The sequence below is a fragment of the Xiphias gladius genome, chromosome 24, assembly GCF_016859285.1.
Source record: "Xiphias gladius isolate SHS-SW01 ecotype Sanya breed wild chromosome 24, ASM1685928v1, whole genome shotgun sequence".
Lineage (NCBI taxonomy): Eukaryota > Metazoa > Chordata > Actinopteri > Istiophoriformes > Xiphiidae > Xiphias > Xiphias gladius.
Window position 1 is genome coordinate 3,754,244 of NC_053423.1, and position 22,769 is coordinate 3,777,012.

The 22,769-nt window shown below is 42.3% G+C and overlaps 1 protein-coding gene across 1 annotated transcript in view; it reads left to right on the forward strand.

Moving 5' to 3' along the window:
• Positions 1-22,456, forward strand: part of foxo6b (forkhead box O6 b) — a 45,355-nt gene extending 22,899 nt beyond the window's left edge. Inside the window, exons 2-3 of the mRNA XM_040122313.1 lie at positions 20,651-21,731; positions 21,765-22,456. Of these exons, the coding sequence (XP_039978247.1) occupies positions 20,651-21,731; positions 21,765-22,369 (1,686 nt within the window). The 3' untranslated portion in view covers positions 22,370-22,456. The remainder of the gene's footprint in view (positions 1-20,650; positions 21,732-21,764) is intronic.
• Positions 22,457-22,769: the final 313 nt, after the last annotated feature.

The following is a 22,769-nucleotide window of genomic DNA, read 5'->3' on the forward strand; positions in this document are numbered from 1 at the left end:
TGATTGTGTGAGTGTGGAGAGAGAAAGATGGGGAGGGGAGTCTCGAGGGTTCACAGGGTGTCTGTCAGACTGGCAGACAGGAGCTCTGCCCCCGAAACAAACCCATGCATGAATAAGTCAATAACGCCATGTCTGTGCAGTGTGTGTGTGTGTGTGTGTGTGTGTGTGTGTGTGTGTGTGTGTGTGTGTGTGTGTGTGTGTGGGTGGGTGGGTGGGTGGGTGAGACAGAGTAAAGGGAGGGAAGGGGAGAGCATCAGATGAGGATAAGAGTGATCAGGGTTACGAGGCTTCTTGTTTCCCAGCATCTGTGACAATGAGACAGACGCCACATTCCCTCACAATGAGAAACAGACAGAGTGAGAGAGAGAGAGAGAGAGAGAGAAAGAGGACGAGTGATCAAAACCAGAGAATGAGAGAGAGGAGTGCTTTGAATTGGTTGGGACAGTTACAGCATGTTTGCAAATTGCACGAAAATGGTTGGAAGCTAAAGCATGGTGGAATATGCTCTGTGTGTGTTTGTTAGGGTTCTGCACAGGCCTCAAGCTGAGACTTGAACCCGACTGAACCCAACTGAACCTGACTGGTCTTGCTGAATGTCGAACCCAAACCCGCCTGAAATCTAAGCCACGTTCTTGCCATTTCTAATTCAGAGACAAAGAGATGTGCTTGATTCAGCTTGACAAATATGTTTTTTCACTGATAGAAAATCACTGCCAAAACTTTGTGGACACCCAGACATTACACCCATATGTGCCAGTTGAACATGTCATTCTAGAACCATTAATCTCCTTCTCAATGTTGGAGCTTGGTTGCAGGTATTTGCTACCATTCAGCCATAAGAGCATTAGTGAAGTCCAACAGTGATGTTGGGAAATAAAGTCTGGCTTGCAGTTGGTGTAGCAGTTCATCCCAGTGCTGGATAGAGTTAAGGTCAGGGCTCTGTTCTTCCACAGCAAACTGGGAAGACCATTTCTTTACAGACCTGGCTTTGTGCACAGTAGAGGCTGACATTTTTTCGGGAATCCCGTGGGTCACGGGATTCCTGTGGGATTCCCACGGGATGGGAGTCAATTTCATATTCATCATGTGACTGGGACAGGACGGGAAAAAAAGTCAATCGGAGCAGGCAGGACATAATAACATTAGGTCACTTTTTATATATAAATATATAGTTCTAATATAAATAAAAAACATTTTCTTTATTTTGAACATAATGCAAGTCATTTTTTTCCTGTCTGCTCTGGTGGCTGGTTGGTTGCAGGCAGCCACCTGGCTAGCAAAAGACGTGTGATTTGACGACAAATAGAGCACCCACCAAAATAATTGCCATTGCAAACAATGGAGTTGGAGTCAGATTTGGGGAAGACAGTGTCGCAGTGCAGCGTAAAGGATAATGATCTGTGTATCACACTGACAAAGCTTTCAGGCAAGTCTGAAGTTTTAAAGAAGATTCCAAGGGTTGAGAGTGACGGTGTTAAAACGCTGTATGCTTTGTAAGAAATGTAAACCAGTTATCAAATACACTATTGACCTGGGGACCATGGCTTTCAGAGACACACTCTAAAGCAGGTGGTTGAAAAATGCAAAAATGATCTCTTTTGCGAAACATAACTGCCAGAGGTACTCACATGAAGTCCCTCCCTAAAAAAAAACACAACTTGGGACGGGGAGTCATTCTTCCTGGATTGGGACGGGACAGGATTTTTTTTTTTTTAAATTCTGTTGTGGGATTAGTACGGGAAAGGAGTATTTTTGTGTGAGTGGGATGGCACAGAAATTATATTCTCCTGTCGTGTCCCCCCTCTAGTGCACAAGGCATTGTCATGTTGTAGCAAGCAAAGGGCCAAACACAAACCACTTACACAAAGTTGGAAGAATAATATTGTCTTAACTATATCACTGTATCATTTCCCTTAGTACGTACTAAAAGGTCTAGCCCACACCATGAAAAACAGCCCAGTACAAAAGTTTCTGGACATGCGAGTCCACAAACTTTTGGCCATATAGTGTACCAATCTGGGAACAGCATCAATATATATTAGATGAACAAGAATTAGTCACAACAGCCCACCACCACAAAACACAGGTACTTTATACTAGCCAATGGGCGGCTGGGGCGGCTGTAGCTCAGGAGGTAGAGCGTCCATTAACTGGAAGGTCAGTGGTTTGATCCCCAGCTCCTCCAGTCCGCATGTCGAAGTGTCCTTGGGCAAGATACTGAACCCCATGATACTGATACTGGGCAAGATACTGTGCCATCAGTATGTGTGATTGTGTGTGTGAATCCGATGTATGAATGTGTGTGTGAATGGGTGAGTTTAGCAAGTAGTGTAAAGCACTTTGAGTGGTTAATGAGACTAGAAAAGCGCTATATAAATGCCGTCCATTTACCGTTTACCAAAAAAGGCATTACATGTTCAGTGGCAACAACACAAATTACAACCAGTACTTGACATTATAGTATGAAGTTTAATAAATTATCTGCACTACCTGTTCATACCAAGATCGACTCTGCCTTTTCCCAGTACTGGCTGGATGAGTGTGGCTGGTAAACTACGACTGTCTTTCCTGGCTGAACTTGGCAGTTCAAACGGTCGTAATCCAGAACAGAGCAAAGTTGTGTAGTGTCCATAGGAGTTGTGGAACTGCCAGTTTACCAGTTTTCTTGCTATTGTACATTAGAATGGCACTGCAGTATCTACACTGTACATAATGTATAGTATATTGCATATCTACGTGGCCTTAAAACTGAAACCAGAAGTCGGTTGTACCCAGGTCTTTATGACGAAACCCAAATGACCAACTGTTACTAGCAAATCTAAGACCAGAAGCAAGACCCAAAGCTATACTTTTTCTGTATTTCAAACAGTCAGAGAGAGAAAGCGATAAAATTCTTGATGAAGTACATTCAAAAATAACCGAACCCAATCCAAGCCCAAAGCTTTATGCAACAAAACGGGAGGAACCTGACCATAATCCCAATACTTTTTGGGACCTGTCAAATTCATGGTGGGTATAAGAACTCTTAGTCTCTGGATTTTTTAGTAGTTGTGACAACAAGGTAATAATTCTTCCGATTAGACAAGTTTCTGATTTATACGATCCATTCCTAACTGTTACCTTGAGAGGCTAATGCAATATATTAGCTAAAGTCTTTTTCCCTTTTCCGATTGGGCATTGCTATTGACTTGAAACATATAATAAAGGCCCAGTATCCCAAAATTCTGTTCATGTTGAACAATTTGCCAGTATTAGTGTACATAGTTAGTTTCCTAACCTTAATCATACCTTCACTGTAGTTTTTTTTTCAGGTTGGGCACAGATAATTGGAGAGAGAAAGTCATTAATAAATTCCATTCGAGAAATTGGAACCTGCCCTGAATCTGAAGCTTTATGGACCAAAATAAGAGTTCTGCTACCTGACTTAAACCTGACCTGAAAGTCAGTTTGTCTTGACCTGTTGGGTTCAGATCAAGTAGAAGAACTCCCATTTTGTTTGAGCTTCAGGTGTTAATACATTGTAGCTCTGCAGTTATAGCAGACACACATGTACACCTCAATGTGAAGAACCAGTCCAAGGCAATGAAAAGAATGATTTAATAAGCCAGTGAAGTTCGAGACAGAAAAAGAAACAGGAGAAAAGACGAGACATGGGGAGGAGGGAGGTGGGATGAGACAATGACACAGAGAGAGAAATGGAGGATGGAAACAATTCAGTGTCCTTGGAAACCAACAAGGCTAATTTGAATTTTAGACTGAGGACTTCTTCTCTCTTCTTTCGCCTCATATGACCTCCTCCTCGCCCTTATTCTGCACTCCCCAATCAGTTTAATCTCCCTCTGCTCATCCCTCCCAGATGCTCTCACTCTCTCTCTTTTCTCTCTCCCTCCCATCCGTCGTTCATTACTGCTCACTCTCACCAAAGCAGATTTCTTTCCATGACGGATGGGCTCTGTGAACGCTCATCCAAAAGCTCTGTCAGATCTTCTGCTCATGTAGTAAAAGCCGAGAGGCGGGTGGTTCACTTGGGGACATGCGTGGTATTATGGGGCGGGGATTGTGGAAGTCAAGAAGAGGTTTGGCTTCAAGATACTTAACGTCATTTTGTCAATGTCTGGATCTAGTTGTGGTCCGCCAGACAGCGACCATATTAGCCGTGGGAAATCTACAGTAGTACTTTTAAACATTTTTTTCAAGATCTCCCTGTTTTCCTGCTCTCACCCCATCAATTCTCTCCATGCATTATTTCAACAGTCTTTGTGGTTCTCCAACGAGCCTGATGCCTCACAGGCAAGTCCTTCTCTTTCAACATCTTAACCATAACCCCCTCCAGCCTTTATCTCCTCACTCCATTCTGCCTTCACTTTCCCTCCCCATCTCTTTTTCTCTCTCTGTCTATGATGGTCAGGTCTCATGGGGGAAGACAGTTGGCAGGATGCAGGCTTGCTGCCATGGCAACAGGAACCCTCCCTCTCCCACAGGTCTCCTTAGCAACTAGTAGCTTGGCTTTGTAGTAATGAGCCGGCCCAGCATGCCATGCTAGTGAAGCACAAGATGTGTGCTTGTGAGTGTGTGTCTTAGTATGTGTGCTTCTGTGGCTTTGTCTTTGCAAGGGTGATACGCACTCTGTTACACAGGGGTTTGACTGTTCTGATGTCAATTAATAGTACAGGATCAGAAGTTCTATTAAATTTACGACTTGTAAATATGTATATTATTTTCTCGAATGTCTTCTAACATCAATTTTATATCAATTTCCCAGATTGCATCCGCTGAATGGAAATTTATAGCCTTGTCTGAGAATTATGACCGTCAACACACACCACACATAGAAGACATTCTGTTTTTTAAAAACTCTTTTAAACTTGGCATACTTCAAAATAGCACATCTGATGAGAGATGTGTTTTTCTTGAAAGAAATTTGAGTTCTCATAAAGTGTGACAGTGTGAATTGGCAAAATCATTTTTTGGGGAAAAAAAAAATCAACCTCAGGTCACATTCCCATGATTTTGTGAAGACAGTCTCCAAAACTGGATAATTTTTAAAAAAAGGACTAATTGAATCAAACACTACTTTAAAATATTTATTGTACGCAATGAGTGTGTATGATTCCAATAAAATGGCTATAATTACTATTCCTGTCTTGCTTTGGTATTTGAGTCTGGGCCCCAAAGCAGGTATCATGTTACCAAGAAGCAATTGAAGATGAAACTAATGATGATCCATTATGAACACAGACACCACCCAGGTTGCAGTGAAATATGATAAAAACAGATCTTTGTGTGCATTTTTTTTGGGATAAATGTTGCTATCAGAGGTCATTGTGAGGATTCCTGCGATTCACTGAACTGTGAAGGTTTATGAAATGGGTCACCTGTTAAGGTTTTTTCAGTGCAATGATGTGAGGTTCTAGCCTGGTTCCAGATGAATTACTGCCCAACAACATTTATTATATTAGAGATTTACGGCTGTTTCAACAGCAATCAAAGCTTTGTTAGGAGGATTAAGAATCATCTTCCTGTAACAGAGCCAGAAAAATGACTATGGAAACATGGATAGCGACAGAGAAGTTGCCACATAAATGACGACAAGCATGGATGAAACTCATGCAGTTATCTAGGTTGTTGTAAATTGACTTGCAGAAATGACTACTCTTAAAGGATAGGTGCTGATTTTTTCAAGTCCTCCTTAAATAACACTCACACCCAGAAGTATATTAAAAGACCTACGGGTCACTGTAATCATTCCTGCATACTCTGCGTTTGTACTGTTTGTGAAGCAATACTTCTGTAGAGTGACTAGTCAGTTGAATCAACATATTGAAGGGATACCTTTAAAGAGTGACTTGTATGTAAAAGATGAGAGACAAAATCCACAGACCTCACTGAGTGCAAAAATACATGCTAAAGTTCAGCCAAAGCTAACATGAGGCTTCTGTAGTCTGAGTTATCTAAAGTGAGAGCGTCTCCTGGCAGTTGGATGTAGGTTTATTTTTGGTGTTTTGTTGCAGCAACCAGAACATATCCATGCAGCTTAGCAAGAAAAAGACAGTGACGTTAGATAATACCCACTCAGTTTGGCTAATTCAGATTGCTATATCTTCATATTAGCTTCTGCTGAACTTTATAATGTATTTTTGTTCTGAACAAGAGGTTTTCCTATAGAGTGGTCACTCAATTAATGTATTTCCTCACAACTACTAGGGATGGAGGGAGTGATTACAATGACCCATGAGTCTTTAAATGGCATGTTCAATATATTTTAGATCAGCATATTTCTTCAGTTATCATTAAAAACCCTACCTGCTCATTTCCGTGTATACTGAAAATGGCGTTAGTGGGATGGATATCTCACTAATGGTTAGAGAAAAACAAAATAAGAAAATCCCCTTCTCCGAAATTAGAATCCAGCTAACATGACAACAATGGCACTTTGAATGAATAAAGTGAAACAAAATGTCAATTCAGTCTGAATAACAGGCTAGTGAAATTCATTGTTGAAGTAGTATATTCAAGTTGGTAGTTTGATACTTTAAAAAAGCAGCAGTTTGGGAGCACAGGTACTCAAGCTCTGAATATTCAACAATGCCTCCCTCTTTTCAAATTATAATGAATATTCGATACAAACTGTTGAATACTCATCGTCATGATTAAGTGGTTTTTCAGTGCTACTTTGGATTAAATCAAACTAACCTATAACTGAAGTAAAAACACTTTAAGAAAAGTTGATCAACTCTTTGTCAAGAGTCTATTATTCATTCAAGGCCACAGCGTTCTGTTTGGAAACTCTCTTAAGTTATGGAGGAAAGGCCAAAGGTTGGACTATTTGAATTATTTGAAGATGAGAAATGGTTGTTATTCTTACAATAAACTGTGGGGCAGTTTCTGTTTCTATGAGTGTGTTGTCATCTCTCAAGTTCCTCAAGTCAATCTAGCCTTTCTTACTTTTCATTAATGTGCCATTCAGAAAGTCTTATCCCATATTCCTGCCAGTTTATCAGCTTTTCACTGTGGATCACTGCATTTGTTGGAGCTGTTCTACAGCGTCAGTGTGTGGATGATGTGACAGCTGAGTGTTGAGGTGGGTGGTGCTCCCGTGAGACCCAATGGCAGGTGTGATCAGGCCTGTTTCTCAGCTTCTCCTTTGGCTCCCATAGGTGTCACAATGCTCCACCTGGCGTGTGAAAGCTCCCAGGGGATGGAGCCATGGAGGTTACTCCTTTTGTGAGTGTGAGTCAAAGGTGGAGGTGACAAACTGCATTTACTCTTCATACTGTAACGTTTTTTTTTTTTATATATTTGCATTGTATTTAAAGTTTTTTGGCTGTCATTTTTATAAGCATTGCATCAGAAACTGGCTGCCTCAAATATGATTTATAATGTAGAAAATAATGTTAGTTATAATATTAAGCAGCCCCGGATTAGTTTAAATTAGCCAATAAGTTATCCATTCAGATACAGACTGAGTGGAATTTGCCCTTAGGTTCTCCTTTCTTTTTTAGCTATCAGGGTAGTTCACAGGGCTAGAATTTAACAAAGGAGAAAGACTAGCTTGCTGTGTGGCTTGTTTGCTAGCTTTTTGCCTTGTGAAGTAGCTTGATAGCTAAAAACAAAACAACTTAAGTAAACACTGAGGGTGAGCATTTTTAGTTTATAATTGCTGGAATAGTAATATTGTTCTTTGAACTCTCAACACAGTCAATAACAAGAGGTAATATAACCTTTTTTTTTTTTTTTTTTTACACTGGATGGGAACAGTATAGTAAAACCTTTGGTTCATTGTTGAATTCTCTGGTTTCATTGGGCAGCTAGCTTGTGGGTTTTACCAAAGAAGGGCTGGAAATACAAAGCAGAGAAGCTTCACGCTAATAAAAGTCATAAACACAAGAGGGAAAAGGGAAAACCTCTCTTTTATTGTGTTTATTCATAAAATCTTTCCTAAAAACCATTAAAGAGTGAATAGCTCATCGTACAGCTGTAATATCTAAGCATATGATACAAATGAGGGTCATTTAAAAAAACAAAAGATAAAGACAAGGATAACTTTTATTGAGTCAATAAAACAAATGAACATTTTCCACTGTATTTTTACCCAGTAAATTGACTAGTATACTACTTCATTAAAATTTAAGCAAAGTCCTCAAGCAGGACATAGCGGTGTTCCTTCTCCCCCGGTGTTCGTAGTGCAAGGAAAGCCAACAGGAAGGAAGCACCACTCATGTCCACTCTGTGTCCGTCAGTCTTTACAGAGCTGACCGGGCATCTCTGGCACGTAGGGAGGATTTTCCGATCCCCTGCCCTGCTTTCAGATGCTCGTTAATCTGCCGGCTCTATTTTTATCTGCCCTCTCCTCCCACCCCCGGGCTCTCCGCCTTCACTCACTCCTTATGTCCATCCACAGAGGGAGAAGCGGCCTCGGCAGGCCGGCAGCTCCAATTAGAGGCCTCTCCGCTGGGGATTGGGCTTGCTGTCCGCCCCTGGCTCCTCAGGCTCTCTTCTCGTCTACCTTTCTCAGGTTAGCCCCAGACGATGCCTCGCTCCCTGTTTCTCTCCACCCGTCTTTTCCCTCCCTGTCTGCCTTGTTTCTCTGTTTTCCCCCTGAGCTTATGGTGCTCCACAGGGAGTAAGGGGGAGTGAAAGGCCTTCTGTCGCCTGAGGGCCGGCTCTAGTCCCTTGGCTGTACTTTGAGGAGAAGCTAACTGGTGCACCTTTCAGGAGGCGGCCTCAGTGCAACTACTGGAGACACTAACTCTGATCATATTGTCACAGCTACTGCCACTGTACAACTGGAACTGCTGCTAGTACTATAAACACTATCATTCATCCTTCACACAGAAAAAGGAGAATTCTTCAAAGATTATTTTATGAGGTTAGTGGTTCTCTACAACCATCATGATTTGAAGAACCACCAATTTACAAATGTAGTTCCTCTCTTGTTCTCAAACATTCTCAAATTATAACATTCCGTCTTTTCTTAAAATGTTTTTTTGCAGCACAAAATGTTTTTTACATTCAGAATGGCATACCACAGAATCTTATAAAGCGATTCCTTAAATTACTGTAAATGATCTACTATGTGGTACGTTAAATTAAACATGTTTAAAAGAAAGTATTTCAGTTACTGTTACGACTACTAAATATAATTTCAGCATTTGCAGCTTTTCACACTGTGTTGGCCGTAATATTTTAAAGGTAGCAGGACAACTATTGTTATGAAAATGTGACTGCACATATTTATTGTAACTGATTGGTCTGTGCTGTTGCTGGCCTTATATACAACTAGGTTATTGTGTCCCTTAAATGTTCCTAGTTACAATGTATTCCTCTTTATGCTCAGACCTATTATTGTCCCGCAGTCCACCAAAAGAAAAGCATTTTTTCCCCCAGCTTAGCTCCCACCCAAACTCCGCATGCTCACACCTTCTCCAACCCCATTAATCCCTTAGCCTCCCACTTCTTTATTTCCCTTCAAAGAGACAAGCACTGCCCGTGACATCAGTCACAGGAAGTGAATCTTTAGCGTTGACTAATTTCCATCGATTGCCTCCAGACAGGCTTAGCAGACGAGACCCATTCCCACACAGAGCCTGGCTGCTCTCATTTAAGTCTCCCCGCCTGCAGAAAACGCTCCACAATGAACGCAGTCAGCGCTTTTATCTTCTCCCCCACTCCTGCTTATTATCAAATAAATGTGCGGCATAGAGAGATACCCATTGACAGGACCGTGCATAATGACTCCTGGCTGTGTGAAATGGATTAATAAATAATGGTTGAGCAAGGGGAGAAAACAGCTTTGCCTAGTCCCACTACTTCTCAACAAGGCGGCATAGAACAATCCCCACAACACTCGGCGGGATTGTGCTGGACCACATCTAATGGAGTGTTGCATGGAATTTAAAACACAACCCTCCTCTTGAATGCGCCATGGAATGCGTCATAAATTAGAGGTGGGCTCCTTAAATATGAAGCAGAAAACTGTATAAAATCCACAACATGATGTTCTACTGAATCCTCCAAAGAATCCCTTCCAAGAGACTTTTCTCCTGTGAGGATAGAGAGGTAAAGCAGCCTATAAAAATGTCCACGAGCAGAACTCCTCTGCAACCTGTTTCCCATCTTGCTGCTGACAGAGCTGCAGCAGAAGGTAAATCAGTTTCCTTTTTGCTTCTGCTTTCACGCTCTCATGAGTATCCCAACAGTTCAAACACATATATCCTGCAGTTTCCATTTGCAAACTCAATCGAACAGGCACACAGTTGAGCCTACAAACACCAGAGGCTTCCTTGTTTTTAACAAAGCATCTCCATCCATCCGCTGTCAGTGACATATTACTTCATTAACACTCTTGGCTTTGTGTATATTGACAGTTTTTTCAAAATGGCAGAGATTAAAAGTGTTCCTGCTGCCCGCGCTGCACAAAAGGTGCTTAAACATTCTACAAAACCCAAATTAAGGCTGTGATAGTGAAGTGTGCTCTGACTGTCACTGTACCCCTGTGCCAATATAATAAGTCTGAGACATGAGGTGAAAAGGTCTCAGTTTCCTTAATGCTAGATTAAGGAGCAGCTTTATCAAGGCGTCTTAAGTGCTTCATTTTAGAATCAGGATCAATAGCCGCTAAGAAGAATTGAGCTAGGATCTTCAATAGGTAGAGCTGATTGAATAGAGGGGGTAATGACTTCTCAGAAGCCCCTTACAGCAGAGGGATAGCTCAGTCTGTAGATCCTGCTTGTGCTATTTATTTTCCTTTAAATTTCATAACAAAAGGTTCGGGTAGTCACATCAGTCAGACAAAGTAACACATCCTTGTATTAGTGTGGACATGCAAACACACAGGACTCTGGTGAAAAACATGTTTTCTACCAGGAGCAGCAACAACAGTATGGCTGTGATGTGACGTAGATGGGGTCAATCCAGATTTATTTTGAAGACCCGTGAAAACCTGTGCTTGTTTTTCTTGGTTCCCAATAACTGCCCGACCAATTATGTCTCTCAACACCGCGCCCACCCTCAGTCGCCATGATCCCACCAATCCCCACCCTGTCTCTGTGGTTTCAGGGTGAAACCCAGCTGAGGAGTGCCCAGAATTAACCAGGATTAGCCTTGGATTGTCGGGGATTACTCAGGCTGGAGAGGGATTAAGTATGATTGCCAGTTTGGGGTGGGTGGGGGGGTGTTTGAGGCTGTGTGCGCGCGCACATCGAGGTGAACATGTGTCAAGTTGTGAAATATATGTCGGCGTTTGTTTACATGTTTAGTGTGTCTCTACTGCCTAGACTGAAAAATCTAGAAAACACCAGATATGATTTGACTTCCATATCTTCAACTGTCAAGAAAGAGGTTTGGAAATGGCTGGGAACTGTGTTTTCCTCTGTGCTATGACAAGGTCCCGATATATTTTGCGCTTAGTTGTTCTGTAGAATGAACATGGAGGCTTCTCTCTGCTCAGACACAAAGCTCTGTTGAGAGAATTGCCACTAACCGAGAGACAGCAAGAGGGAAAAAGGTGCAATGGGTTACATCATTCTTGTTGCTATGCAACACAAACTGGATAATTTGCAATAGATGTAATTAGTGTTAGCTAGCTAACCCAGAATAAAAGAGGGACAAGGGGGTTGAAAATAATAATAATCAAGAAAATTAGCCATTGCTCTGTTATTGCTATTCTGAAATGGAGGATGTGGGCACAAGGCATCCTGTTGAAGAGAACACACAGCTTCTGATGATTTAAAAAACTGTTTGGAGACAGGGTCTCAATAAAAATGTAAGTACAGGGGGTGGACAAAGTAATAGCAACTCACAGTCCAATGTAATGTCAAATCATAGAGGGAAATCAACTTTCTTCAGTCTGACACAGTTTTAACACAATCTGAGACAAAGGACGTGTTTCTTGAAGGTCTGCTGTACTACATTGAGGCGGACTGTGCAGATGTTCCCGTTACTTTGTCCACCCCCTGTATGTTCAGGTCAGAATGTCAAGAGGAGTATGTTAAAGGGACACTTCACCGCTTTTACACATGAGGTTTCATTTACTCATCACAGGGAGTACTAAAAAAAATGTTTATGTTGCTCTGGAACGAGCTTTTCAAGGTCTGAAAAATTAACCCTCATGATGTCATCAGGGTCTAATGAAAGATGCTTTTGAGTTGCATTATAAAAAATATACTGTTTTTGGAGCTTTACTCATACTACAAACTAAAAGTCAAGATATCTGGGTCTCTGCTGCTTCAATTTTGACCATTCTTTTAAAATCTGTCTCTAGCACTTTGTTGTGTTGTCAGAACACAAGTGACACAGTTCCCCGCAATCTTTTCTCAAATAAACATTAACAGAGTGACCAGTTTTTGACAGAAAAACAAGGATCAAGATGTCCATATAAACTTTCAAGCAAGCTGTATATTTTGTGATATTCTGGTAAAAAAAAAAAATGAGCATACAGATGGACAGTGAAGAAATGGATTATGGTGTAGGGTGAATCAAACATATATCTACCTGTGTGCATCACTCAGCAGATTTATTGTAATAGACATTTTATGATAATTGCTCAATTAGCAAATTAACCAAGTCCTGTCTACATAACAGTTAAGTTAAGTTAAAAATATAATTGTAAGGAAAAAATTGAAAGGTCGATGATAGTGACAAAAAAGTCAGTCTTGATGTGGATGCCAGGGTCCAGAGGTTTGGATGTGTTGAAAGAAACTTCTCCCTATCTCCAGCTGCTCCCAGTGTCCTACCGATTCACTGCAGCAGAAATAACAACCTTGGGCACCTGAAATATGGGAAGCCAGTTGCAGACAATGAACCAGGAGCTATGGCTATCTCTGTTAGTGTTGATGGTAGCATAGTACATCATCCTGATATAATGCCCAGCAATCCTAACCTTTTTTCACATGACAGAGCTCATCTTGCACTTGAGGAAAATTATTTTTCAATGACATTTCTCATTGCCTACAACCTCACTTCCAATAGGGAGGATGCTGTATTTAGATTAAAAAAAAAAAAAAAGTCAGCTAAACTAGGCCACGTTTTTTTTTTTTACCCAACTGAATGTGGTGTTTTTTTAAACATAAATATTTAGTAAATAATATCAGATATACTGGTGTGAGTTTATGTAGCATTAAACATTACTTACACCAGAGTCATTGAATGTGACAAATATCAGTGAGTACAGTTTTAGGCAAACATGTTTATTTTACATTAGTAACAATTTACTGATTATAAACTAATTCTGTTACTGAGTGTCTACATCAATGAAAGATGTAATACCAGTCCATAATGATAAGTCCACTGACCTTGCATTACATTAGCTTTGTTACAGAGGACATCTTGCATTCCCACACTTTAAATTTGTCACACGGGGTTAACTTTTCATGCTACTATTGAGTAAACAAAGACAGGAACCAGAGCCAGGTCTTTGACATCAAAATCAGCTGCACAGGTAACAAGTACTAGAGACTAATGAGTGGTAGTTTATGGCAGTCAGAATCAGTCACAGTGCAAAGAACAAACCCTGTTGATGGTTTTCTGTCAGTGTTCAGAATTTTGTCCATCTCTAGGTGTCTGTTTCGTTCAAAGAGTGACACAGAATAGCAGTTTGGGCTGATAAAGGGTCTGTACTGTAGAGAGTCCACTTTCAAAGCTAGAGGAGTCCTGCTTGTCCTCTGCTGGGTCTGTGGCTCAGACAGGGTTGCCTATGAGGCTGCTGCTGTAATTCTAGTAACACAAACATCAGTTAAATTAAAAGAAATCATACTGAGTTCCATCTCATCTGAAGAACGGCTGTCAGTGTAAACCAACTAGTAACTCCTTTGTTTTTTAAGATTATTAATGTCACATCACTAACCTTTACAATTCAGAAAATTAGGTCAGCAGAGACCTTTTATACTTTAACCTATAGCATCACTTGGCAAAAAATTACAGATCTTTGTGCTTCATCATAAGTTTACCTTTTATAATCTAATTTCTAATTAACTGATCTTTTTCTTTAAACTCAAATATAACCACAAACTTTTAACAGAGTCCTTTAAGTCTATACAGGGAGAATGTTTTGATCCTGAAATGATTTTGACTGTAACTGTCATGTTTGATCTGACTGCACATCAAAGTGCAAAATTTCAGGAAAAAATACTGTTCAGAGAGACCTACTGTGAGTGTGCTTTTGTTCCTGTAAGTTATTTTTATCTAATTTGGTACAGGTTAGCCTACTAGACTTTCTGCTCTCATCAGTAGTAGTTAGGTTATTCACTGCAATATTCATCCACACTGTAGTCTCACATTCAGAGCTTCAGGGCTGTAGGGCGAAAAAGTTCTCTAACTTCTCGGTGTGCTTCCATGTTGTGCTGCCCACTGCACATGCACATTAGTGTTTACCCCGCTGGCCCTGAAAGCATGTTGCCACTCAGCCCATAGAGTTTATATTGTGAAGATTTCACGAAAATGAAATTCACTTTTCTATTCTCTAGGAAAGTTTTACAAGTTTTACAAGTTTTACGAAAACCTTCATGGAATAAAAACTTATCTAATAAAGAGTAATAACCAATAACCTTGTTTACAGTTGGAGGTGTCCTGTCAACAGTTTTACAGACATCTCTTTAATAATTGTAGTCTATGAGGAAAATTATTTTTGGGCAGTAGGGGATTTTTTAGTTGTAATACCACAAGTGGCCACTGGGACAAATTGGCTAAAAGGCCCAGTGGCGGTGCGATGTCCAGATTTCTTAATACATATATAGACAAAACTTATCAGTGGTGGACACTGATAAACTTTGTCCATGATCCTGCCCCGAAAGCTATGATTGAACAGCTGATTATTTTTCAATTTGGCGTAGATGATGCAACTTCCTCTCAAAAAAGAAAAAGCTCCCTCCCACGCTTAGTTTTCCTCAGTGCTTTCTATTTAGTTTTGGCAGGTTTCTTCTGCCCTCTGCTAGACACCATCTCTTCACGTTGTTTTCTTGGTTATGAATTAATTGTACTGTAACATGGTAAATTCCTGTCACAACAAAAAACAAGTCACACAGTAAAAAGTGCATTTCTCTTTATGTTTGATTTGTTTTCATTTAGGTATTTAAAATTTCCCATACATAAACTGTTGCCTGACATTTTGAAAAAGGTAAAATGTTTAGGAATCTGGTGTGTCGAGAGATCTGGGTGTCCATGGACCATTAGCTAACCACTTGACTGACTATACCCTGACTCAGTAATAGTAGCAGTGTATCACGATCAAACTCAGTCAGTATTTATGAATAATATACAGTAGTGGAGCTAGATACAGTGCAGGGGGTTCCCTGTAGAGGAGCAGGTTGAATGTGAGGCCAGATTCAGTCATTGTTTTCTCTGCAACAGTCCATCTCCTCCTGCATTAGCAAAAAGCAAAGATTGAGAGCAGAAGGAACAGGCTTTTCCACTTCACGTCTTTCCGACAATATATACATTGAAGCAGGGATGGGCAGCTATGTGCAATGGAGGGCTGAGAGGCTGTTTGCTAATGAGGGTAGGTCTTAACACACAGGTGTTGATCGACTGTATTTTGGTTAAGTTTTGCTCCCATTGCATGTGTCCCTTCACTTGCAATATATCTTTACTAGCTGATTCGGTGGCTAATTGTTTCATCAGCTGTAGCTACAGTTGCCACAGTTTTACCAATAAGTGCTCCAAATTCCATATATTGCCCTCCACAGTGAGACATATATGTACGTGTTTTCTGATCTTACAGGCCTACTGGCAGGATAATCTTATTTTTTAGTACCTTTCCAAACTGTTGCAAATAAAACCATTTTCCGATCTGACACCAATGTGGTTAAGGTTTGGTTAGGTTTAGAAATAAAAACTAAATGGTTAAGATTAGGTAAATATTTTGGTTTGGGTTAGGGTAACAGTTAGTTACTGCTTCATAAAGCTTTTGGAACGTTTGTTTTCATGGTTAAAACCAGAACTAATTGGTTAAGGTTATGGAGCAATTGTGGTTCGACTTTGACTGTCGGTAGAAAATGGGAAGGTCTCTGATGTCTGACTATTTGTTTAGCCATCTAACCACTGCCATAGCTCTCACTGCTGCTCTTTGTCACTTGAAAACATGTCATTTTGGGCATGTGCTTTAACAACCAATGCTGTTTTATTTATTGGGAGGACATTCTCCAACCATAGAATTGGCCAAAGAATAGGTTGCATTTGCGTTAACTTAATTGCCATTAAAAAACAAGACTAGGTCAAAACTTAGTGTGTGGTATATGGCTGGACCGCCCTTTATCTTTTTGCTTCTCTCCTACTGTCTTTGCTCACATATACAGTAATTTAATGCAGCTCCCAATAAAACTGTTCTCATTTACATGTTTTTCTGTTTCTGTTGTCAGACAACGGAATAAGTATGAAATATTGACTGAAACGCGGACCATTAAAACGACATGTTGACCAGCAGTCACTTCAGAGCCATTTCCAAGCTGCTGCTCTGCACTGCTAAAATCCCGATTTTATAACAACAACGTCATCTGACAAAATCATCATACACATAAGCTAAAGACTACAGCTGCCCTGTTATTTCAACTATATTTACTTGTAAAATGAGCCCCGAAAGCCCAACCTCATGTTTGTGGGGCAAATTTCGGGGACTCTCTTCTATGGAAATTTGCTAAAATTTGTCCAAAAAGTCAAATAAGATTTGGATGTGTAAAGTCGATAAATCTAGTGTCAAAGGCGCTAAGTTGGCAACAATGACTGTGAACACCCCCTTGATGACGGAATAGAAACTGTTTGCTCCAGTTTGTTTTGAAATAGCAACAACCAGTGGTGTAATATCAGCACTCAGTAACGCAGCTTTCGGCTGACCAGTGGTGTAACTTTATCACTCACTCACTCACGGACATTCGTGTTTATAGGGCAAGCCCCGCTGTTGCAGTCTAGCCAAACTTGTGTGGAACTTATTTTAGTGAGTTCATAGTGTCAACACCATGAACAACACTATACAAGACAGTATAGTGTTGTTCGTAGTGAATACAAGACAGTATTCACTTCAACATACCAATGAAGCCAACACACACATCAAAAATAGCCATAATACCATCAATAAATCAAGAATAACTTAGAAACCATGGGGATACATGTATTTTGGCTACAAAGTGGGTTATGGGCAAGGAAGATCTTTTTTTCCTTAATCAGACTTTCTGTTTATAAATTACAGTCAGTGTGGTATCACTCCAAAACTTACTTTACCAGCTACCACTGCTAGAGTGGGTAAGAGTTGGTTTGTGTTATTTTGCCTACCCTAATTGATATAAATTGGTTGGAAAAATTATAGAAAAACCTGTTAGTATATTGCAATATAGTTGAACAGCACCACAAACTACATCCTCCAAAATGATCCCATAGTTGAATGAGCACCTCTTTATAACAGTTTCAACACAAAATGAATATTATAACATTCAGGAGGGTAGGATTTATTGCAAAGGAATTATTTATGTATTAGACTGCATTAGTTTTACCAAGGTATGTAACAGCAGAAACCAAATATACATTCTTTCTATAGATAGAAAGAATGTAGTGATGCCAAGTAGAAAGAAGAAATAAAATTAATTATATCAGATTATATTTGTAAACACAATTATGATGAATTTGATTTAGTTTAATTGGAAACATATTTATTTTCTTGATGAATTGCACACTGGTTGTCTATTTAAAGTCCATAACCTAAACTGACTCATGTTGGTGAGACCAGTTGTTAGGAAACTACAGAGTATGACGTTTAAAGAACTCTAGAGCTCTTTTATAGCCCTATATGTTTGTTGTTAATTTGTTGACGATTCAATGAGCCTTATTGAACTCCTGTGTTCAAATAACGGGGTAGACAATCAGAAATCATATTATAAATTGTAACACTAAGAGGTGAGTATCAGAACCAAATTTTCTCTTTTAGCAGTTGCAGTACAAAAATGTCCATCTCAGCCTTTAAGGAATGGCAGTTTAATCTTATTATATACAGAGGACAGTGCAGAGAGCTGCCACATTATAGTACTGTACAATGTATCAGCAGGTGAAGGAACAGCATTTGGGGTATAATTGTTGCTCTGGTAGTTATACACAAGCTCTCTTTCTCCTCACACACATAAAGACACAGAAACACACACACACACACACACACACACACACACACACACACACACACACACACACACACACACACACACACACACACACACACACACACACACACACACACACACACACACACACACACACACACACACACACACACACACACACACACACACACACACACAACTGCTAATCACAGCTTGGTACAGGTAGTGAGGCATTGGGACTACTGGTGATTGAGCCTCCCTGGTGGATTGGAAACAGGAATCTGACAGACTCAGATAAAAGGCTGTTTGGAGTTGCCTGCAGCATCAAACAGCTTCACCCCCCCCCCCAAAAAAAAAAAAAAAAAACCCATCCACCTCCTCTCTTCCCCACCATCACCTCCACTCTCTTTATTTCTCCCTCTTTTGGTTTACTCTGTTGCCATGGCTACGCTCAGCCAGAGCCGTCATGTTGAGGAGGAACCTGTCAGGGTGCCGCTCTCAGATCACCTGATGCAGGTCGCCTCCACTGGTGGCCTCTTTCACACAGCGTCATCGTTCAATTTGGCTTTGATTAAGTCTTTGCTCCGTAGCGTGCTGCAGCTGAGAAGTGAAGTTGGTCTATTTCGTCAGCAAACGTTGAGTGTGTGCAATTTTGCCGACCTGGTTTTTTGGAGAGGACCCTGCTGAACAGCATAAAAAAAAAAAAGATCTCTCCTATCCAATTTCCATGTCTGTGAAGTGAGTCTAGCCAAAGCAGCGTGATTTGAATGGAGGAAGGGACGAAATTACCTGTTAGGAGTCATGCTGAGGGGATGGTTGTGTGTGTTGAGGAGGCTTTTCTACATGAGTGAGAATAGTAGTAAGATATAATACTGATCTGAAACCCACTTAAAGCTGAATTCCCCCAGTAAACATTTTGCCAGAAACCTATTACCTGCTGTTCTGGATGCTGTGCTTTTCATATTAAGTTGCAGCAACAAAGGTGCTACCTCTTTCAGCTGGCTGTCCAGTTCGCAGCTCTGTATGCTGCCAGAGTAAGTGACGTACAAATGCTGACTGTATGGATTGCACTGAAGGATGAAATGTAAGCTGGCCCCCTGTTGAACACAGATTTGCATCTCCTGCTGTTTTTTCTGATATTTACACGCCTTTTAGTGTGAATGAATGAAAGAGGGCAGAGGGGGCAGGATGAAAGTTGTGTAAGGTGATGAGAGGATGGATGTGGAGAGAGGGAGCGAATGAGCAATGTCGTGATCAAGAGACGCTGGGACTCAGAGAGGGAGATGAATGGGGCTGAGAGCAGGAAAATTGGACAGGAGGCGGGGAGTGAATGAAGATAGAGAATGGCTCGAGATACCGGGAGACAGAGATTGTGAGCTATGTGCAGGTAATAAACAAGGCAGAAATAGACAGATTTCTCAGGAGAGGAAAAAGAAAAGTGAGTGATGGTGCACATGGGGAAGAAGTTGGGGGTTGAGGGGGGTTTGTTTCTCCTAAAAGAACAAAAAGAGCAAAAAGGTAAAAGAGAGGAAAAGAAAGAAGGCGAAAAAGCAAAGGGAAGAAAGCTGGAGAGAGTGTGAATAATGACACAAACAGGAAAGATTTGGATGAACATGCTGTACTTAAACTAACTTGGCCAGCTGAGATGATGTGTATCCCTGCTAAGCTCTCCTTTAGGCAGGCTTAGATCTCATCAACTCGCTCCAGGTTGGCACTAGCTTCAAATGCTGCTGCGGAGCCTTGGATTAACTATACAGCCGTCACTCAGACACTTAAACAGGGGTCTGGTGAAGCTTACCCCCCCCCCCCAACTCCACACTCGCCCACAACTGCCACATCTGTCCCCCTTCAAAGCTACTCACAGGAAGACTTCACCATAATGATATCTGCCATCGTTGCCTATGGTTATGTTAATTGTGCCATGATTTTAAAAGAGGTTAAATGAGCATGTCCCTCCCCTCCTCCCTCCCCCTGTTTACTTTCCCTCTATCTTATTCCAGGCCTGTGTATGAGTGTTTCTTTTTTCATTCTGGTGCTCTTCCAGATCTTCTCCTGCCAAAATAACCCCCCCCCCCACACACACACACACACACTCCCTCCCTCCCTCCCTCCCTCCCTCCCTCCCTGTGTCTGGCTGGATCTCAGGCTCTCATATTTGGAGGCCCTGCAATCGATACAGGCTGTCTGTGATTGGGTTGCGTCGCGTGATTCATTTCTGTAACCTTGGTGATAGTTTGATGTGGAGGCTGCACCCATGTCCATATTATGACTCAGTGAGCGCGTGTGGAGAGGAGAGGGTGGTCAGGGGAGGTATCGATTGGTTCTTCACTCTCCCTGTCCTCTTTCCTCTCCCTTCCATCTCCCTCTCTTTCTTTATCCATCTTTTTTCTTGCTTGCTGTGCAGCCCTTGATAGTTTAACCATAATTTCAAATGACTTTGTGTTCTGAAGAAATTATTATTTAACCCTAAATGTTCCCTTGGGTGTTAATGTTTATCTCTTTTCTTCTCTCTCCCTTTTCTGCTTCTTTCTCCCTCTCTCCCACCATCTCTTTCCCAATTTTCTCTCTTGTTCCAGAACTCAATCAGACATAATCTGTCCCTGCACAGTCGCTTCATACGGGTACAAAATGAAGGGACAGGGAAGAGTTCCTGGTGGATGCTGAACCCAGAAGGTGGGAAGATGGGGAAGGGACCAAGACGACGTGCAGCCTCTATAGACAACGGCAATCGCTACCTGAAGACCAAGGGTCGCATCAGCCGGAAGAGAGCAGGGGCTACAGGCCTTGGAAGGGGACAAGGTCAGGGGGGTGGACCTGCATTGCAAGGCTCCCCAGAGCATGGCAGTCCAGCAGGGAAAGGAGGTGTGGGCATGGGGGGCGAGGAGTACGACACCTGGACAGATCTCCATTCCCGCACCTCCTCCTCTGCCTCCACACTGAGCAGCTGCCTCTCCCCGATCCTGGCTGAGGCAGAGGCTGATGAAGCAGATGAAGGCGGACTTTCCTGTTCAGCCTCCCCTCGACTGTACCCCAGCCCCACCAGCACCCGTTCCCCTGCCCTGGGCACTGGCGGCCATTGCCCCACTGTGGAACTGCCCCAGCTGACTGACCTGACTGGGGCTATCAGTCTAGATGAGAGTGGCTTCCCCCAGCCACAGCAAATCAAATGCAACGGTTATCCCTATGTGCCTGGGCCCAAGGCGGAGGGCTCCTACTGCGGGCCCATGTATGGACAGCCCTCCATGGGCATGCTCCGGCACCACACTCCCATGGAGACCATCCAGGAGAACAAGCCAGTCAGCTTCCAGCGCCCAATGAGGGGCTACTCAGAGAACAACGCCCTGCAGAGTCTGCTTACAGGAGGTCCTTCATACTGCAACAAAGACACAGTGCTGGGCCAGGGACGGGAAACACACACACTAATAACACAGGGAACTAATGGCGTTCACAGCCAGCACAGCCACAATCAGAATCGCAGCCACAATCATAGCCACAATCACAGCCAAGAGCACACTCACAATCCTAGTCTACACAATGGCCATGGCTCAGTCCATGAACAGAACACAACCCACCACCAGAACCACAATCAGGGTCACAAACACCAAGCCAGCCTCGACTACAGCCACAGCCACAAGCCCCACCCTGCCCATGACTATGGTCCAAGTCACGAGCATGGTCACAGTAACAAAGTAAACCCAAGCCATGATCACAACCCTCGCTCCAGCCAGAGTCACATGCGCAGCCACAACCCCCATAACCCTATGCACAGCGGGCCTCACCCACAGGCCCTTTCCCCACGGGTTAGCACTGACATTCTGCAGCCCTACAGCCTCAAAACTTCTAACCACTATAGGCCCCGCCCCCACCTCCCAACATCGCCATCACTGCCGCCCAACCCTGCCGGGGTCATGGATGTTCCCCAGGACCCATGTCGCCTGGCGTCTGCACCTCACCCCCGTCACCAGCCTTACCCAGGAGCTCATCATCAGGGTATGACCGACTCCTGGCATGGCTACTACCACAACAATCACCAGCCAGGGAACGCTGGTTACCAGGGGCAACAGCACAACTCCCACAGTAGAATGGCTGCCAACCTGGAGATGGAGAACATACCTAATAGCCTGGACTGTGATGTAGACTCCATCCTGCTCAATGACTTTATGGAAACAGAAGGCATGGACTTTAACTTTGATGGCTCTCTGTCCCAAGGTGTGGGCATGGGGATGGGCATGAGTTTAGGGGCATTTGCTTGCCCTCCACCGGCACACAGCAACCAGAGCTGGGTGCCAGGGTGAACCCAGGTCCAAATGTTTGGATAGACACATGACTGGAAAGCTCACCAACTGGGCCACGCTGCTGGTGGGCTGTACCCTTGGACTGACTGACTGTGATTCTGTTTCTCTGAGACAATAGAGCAAAATAAGTATTGTCATTTTGTTTTCTGGGGACTCCCTACACCCCCACATCCTACTCTTCTTCTCTTTCCCCCCTGTTTATAAAGCCTTCTGTCTCCATATTGAACCTGCCCCCAATGAACCCAGTGCTAAAGACCCCCTTGTTCATGCCCTTCAGTTTTTTTCTGTTCTGTTTTTTTATGATCTCCTCCCAGTCTCGTCCTGCCTGTTCTAAGCTCTCAAGCACTTTACATCCATCCTTTCATACAGATGCAGTAACACAAAGACCAGGCAAAGTCAC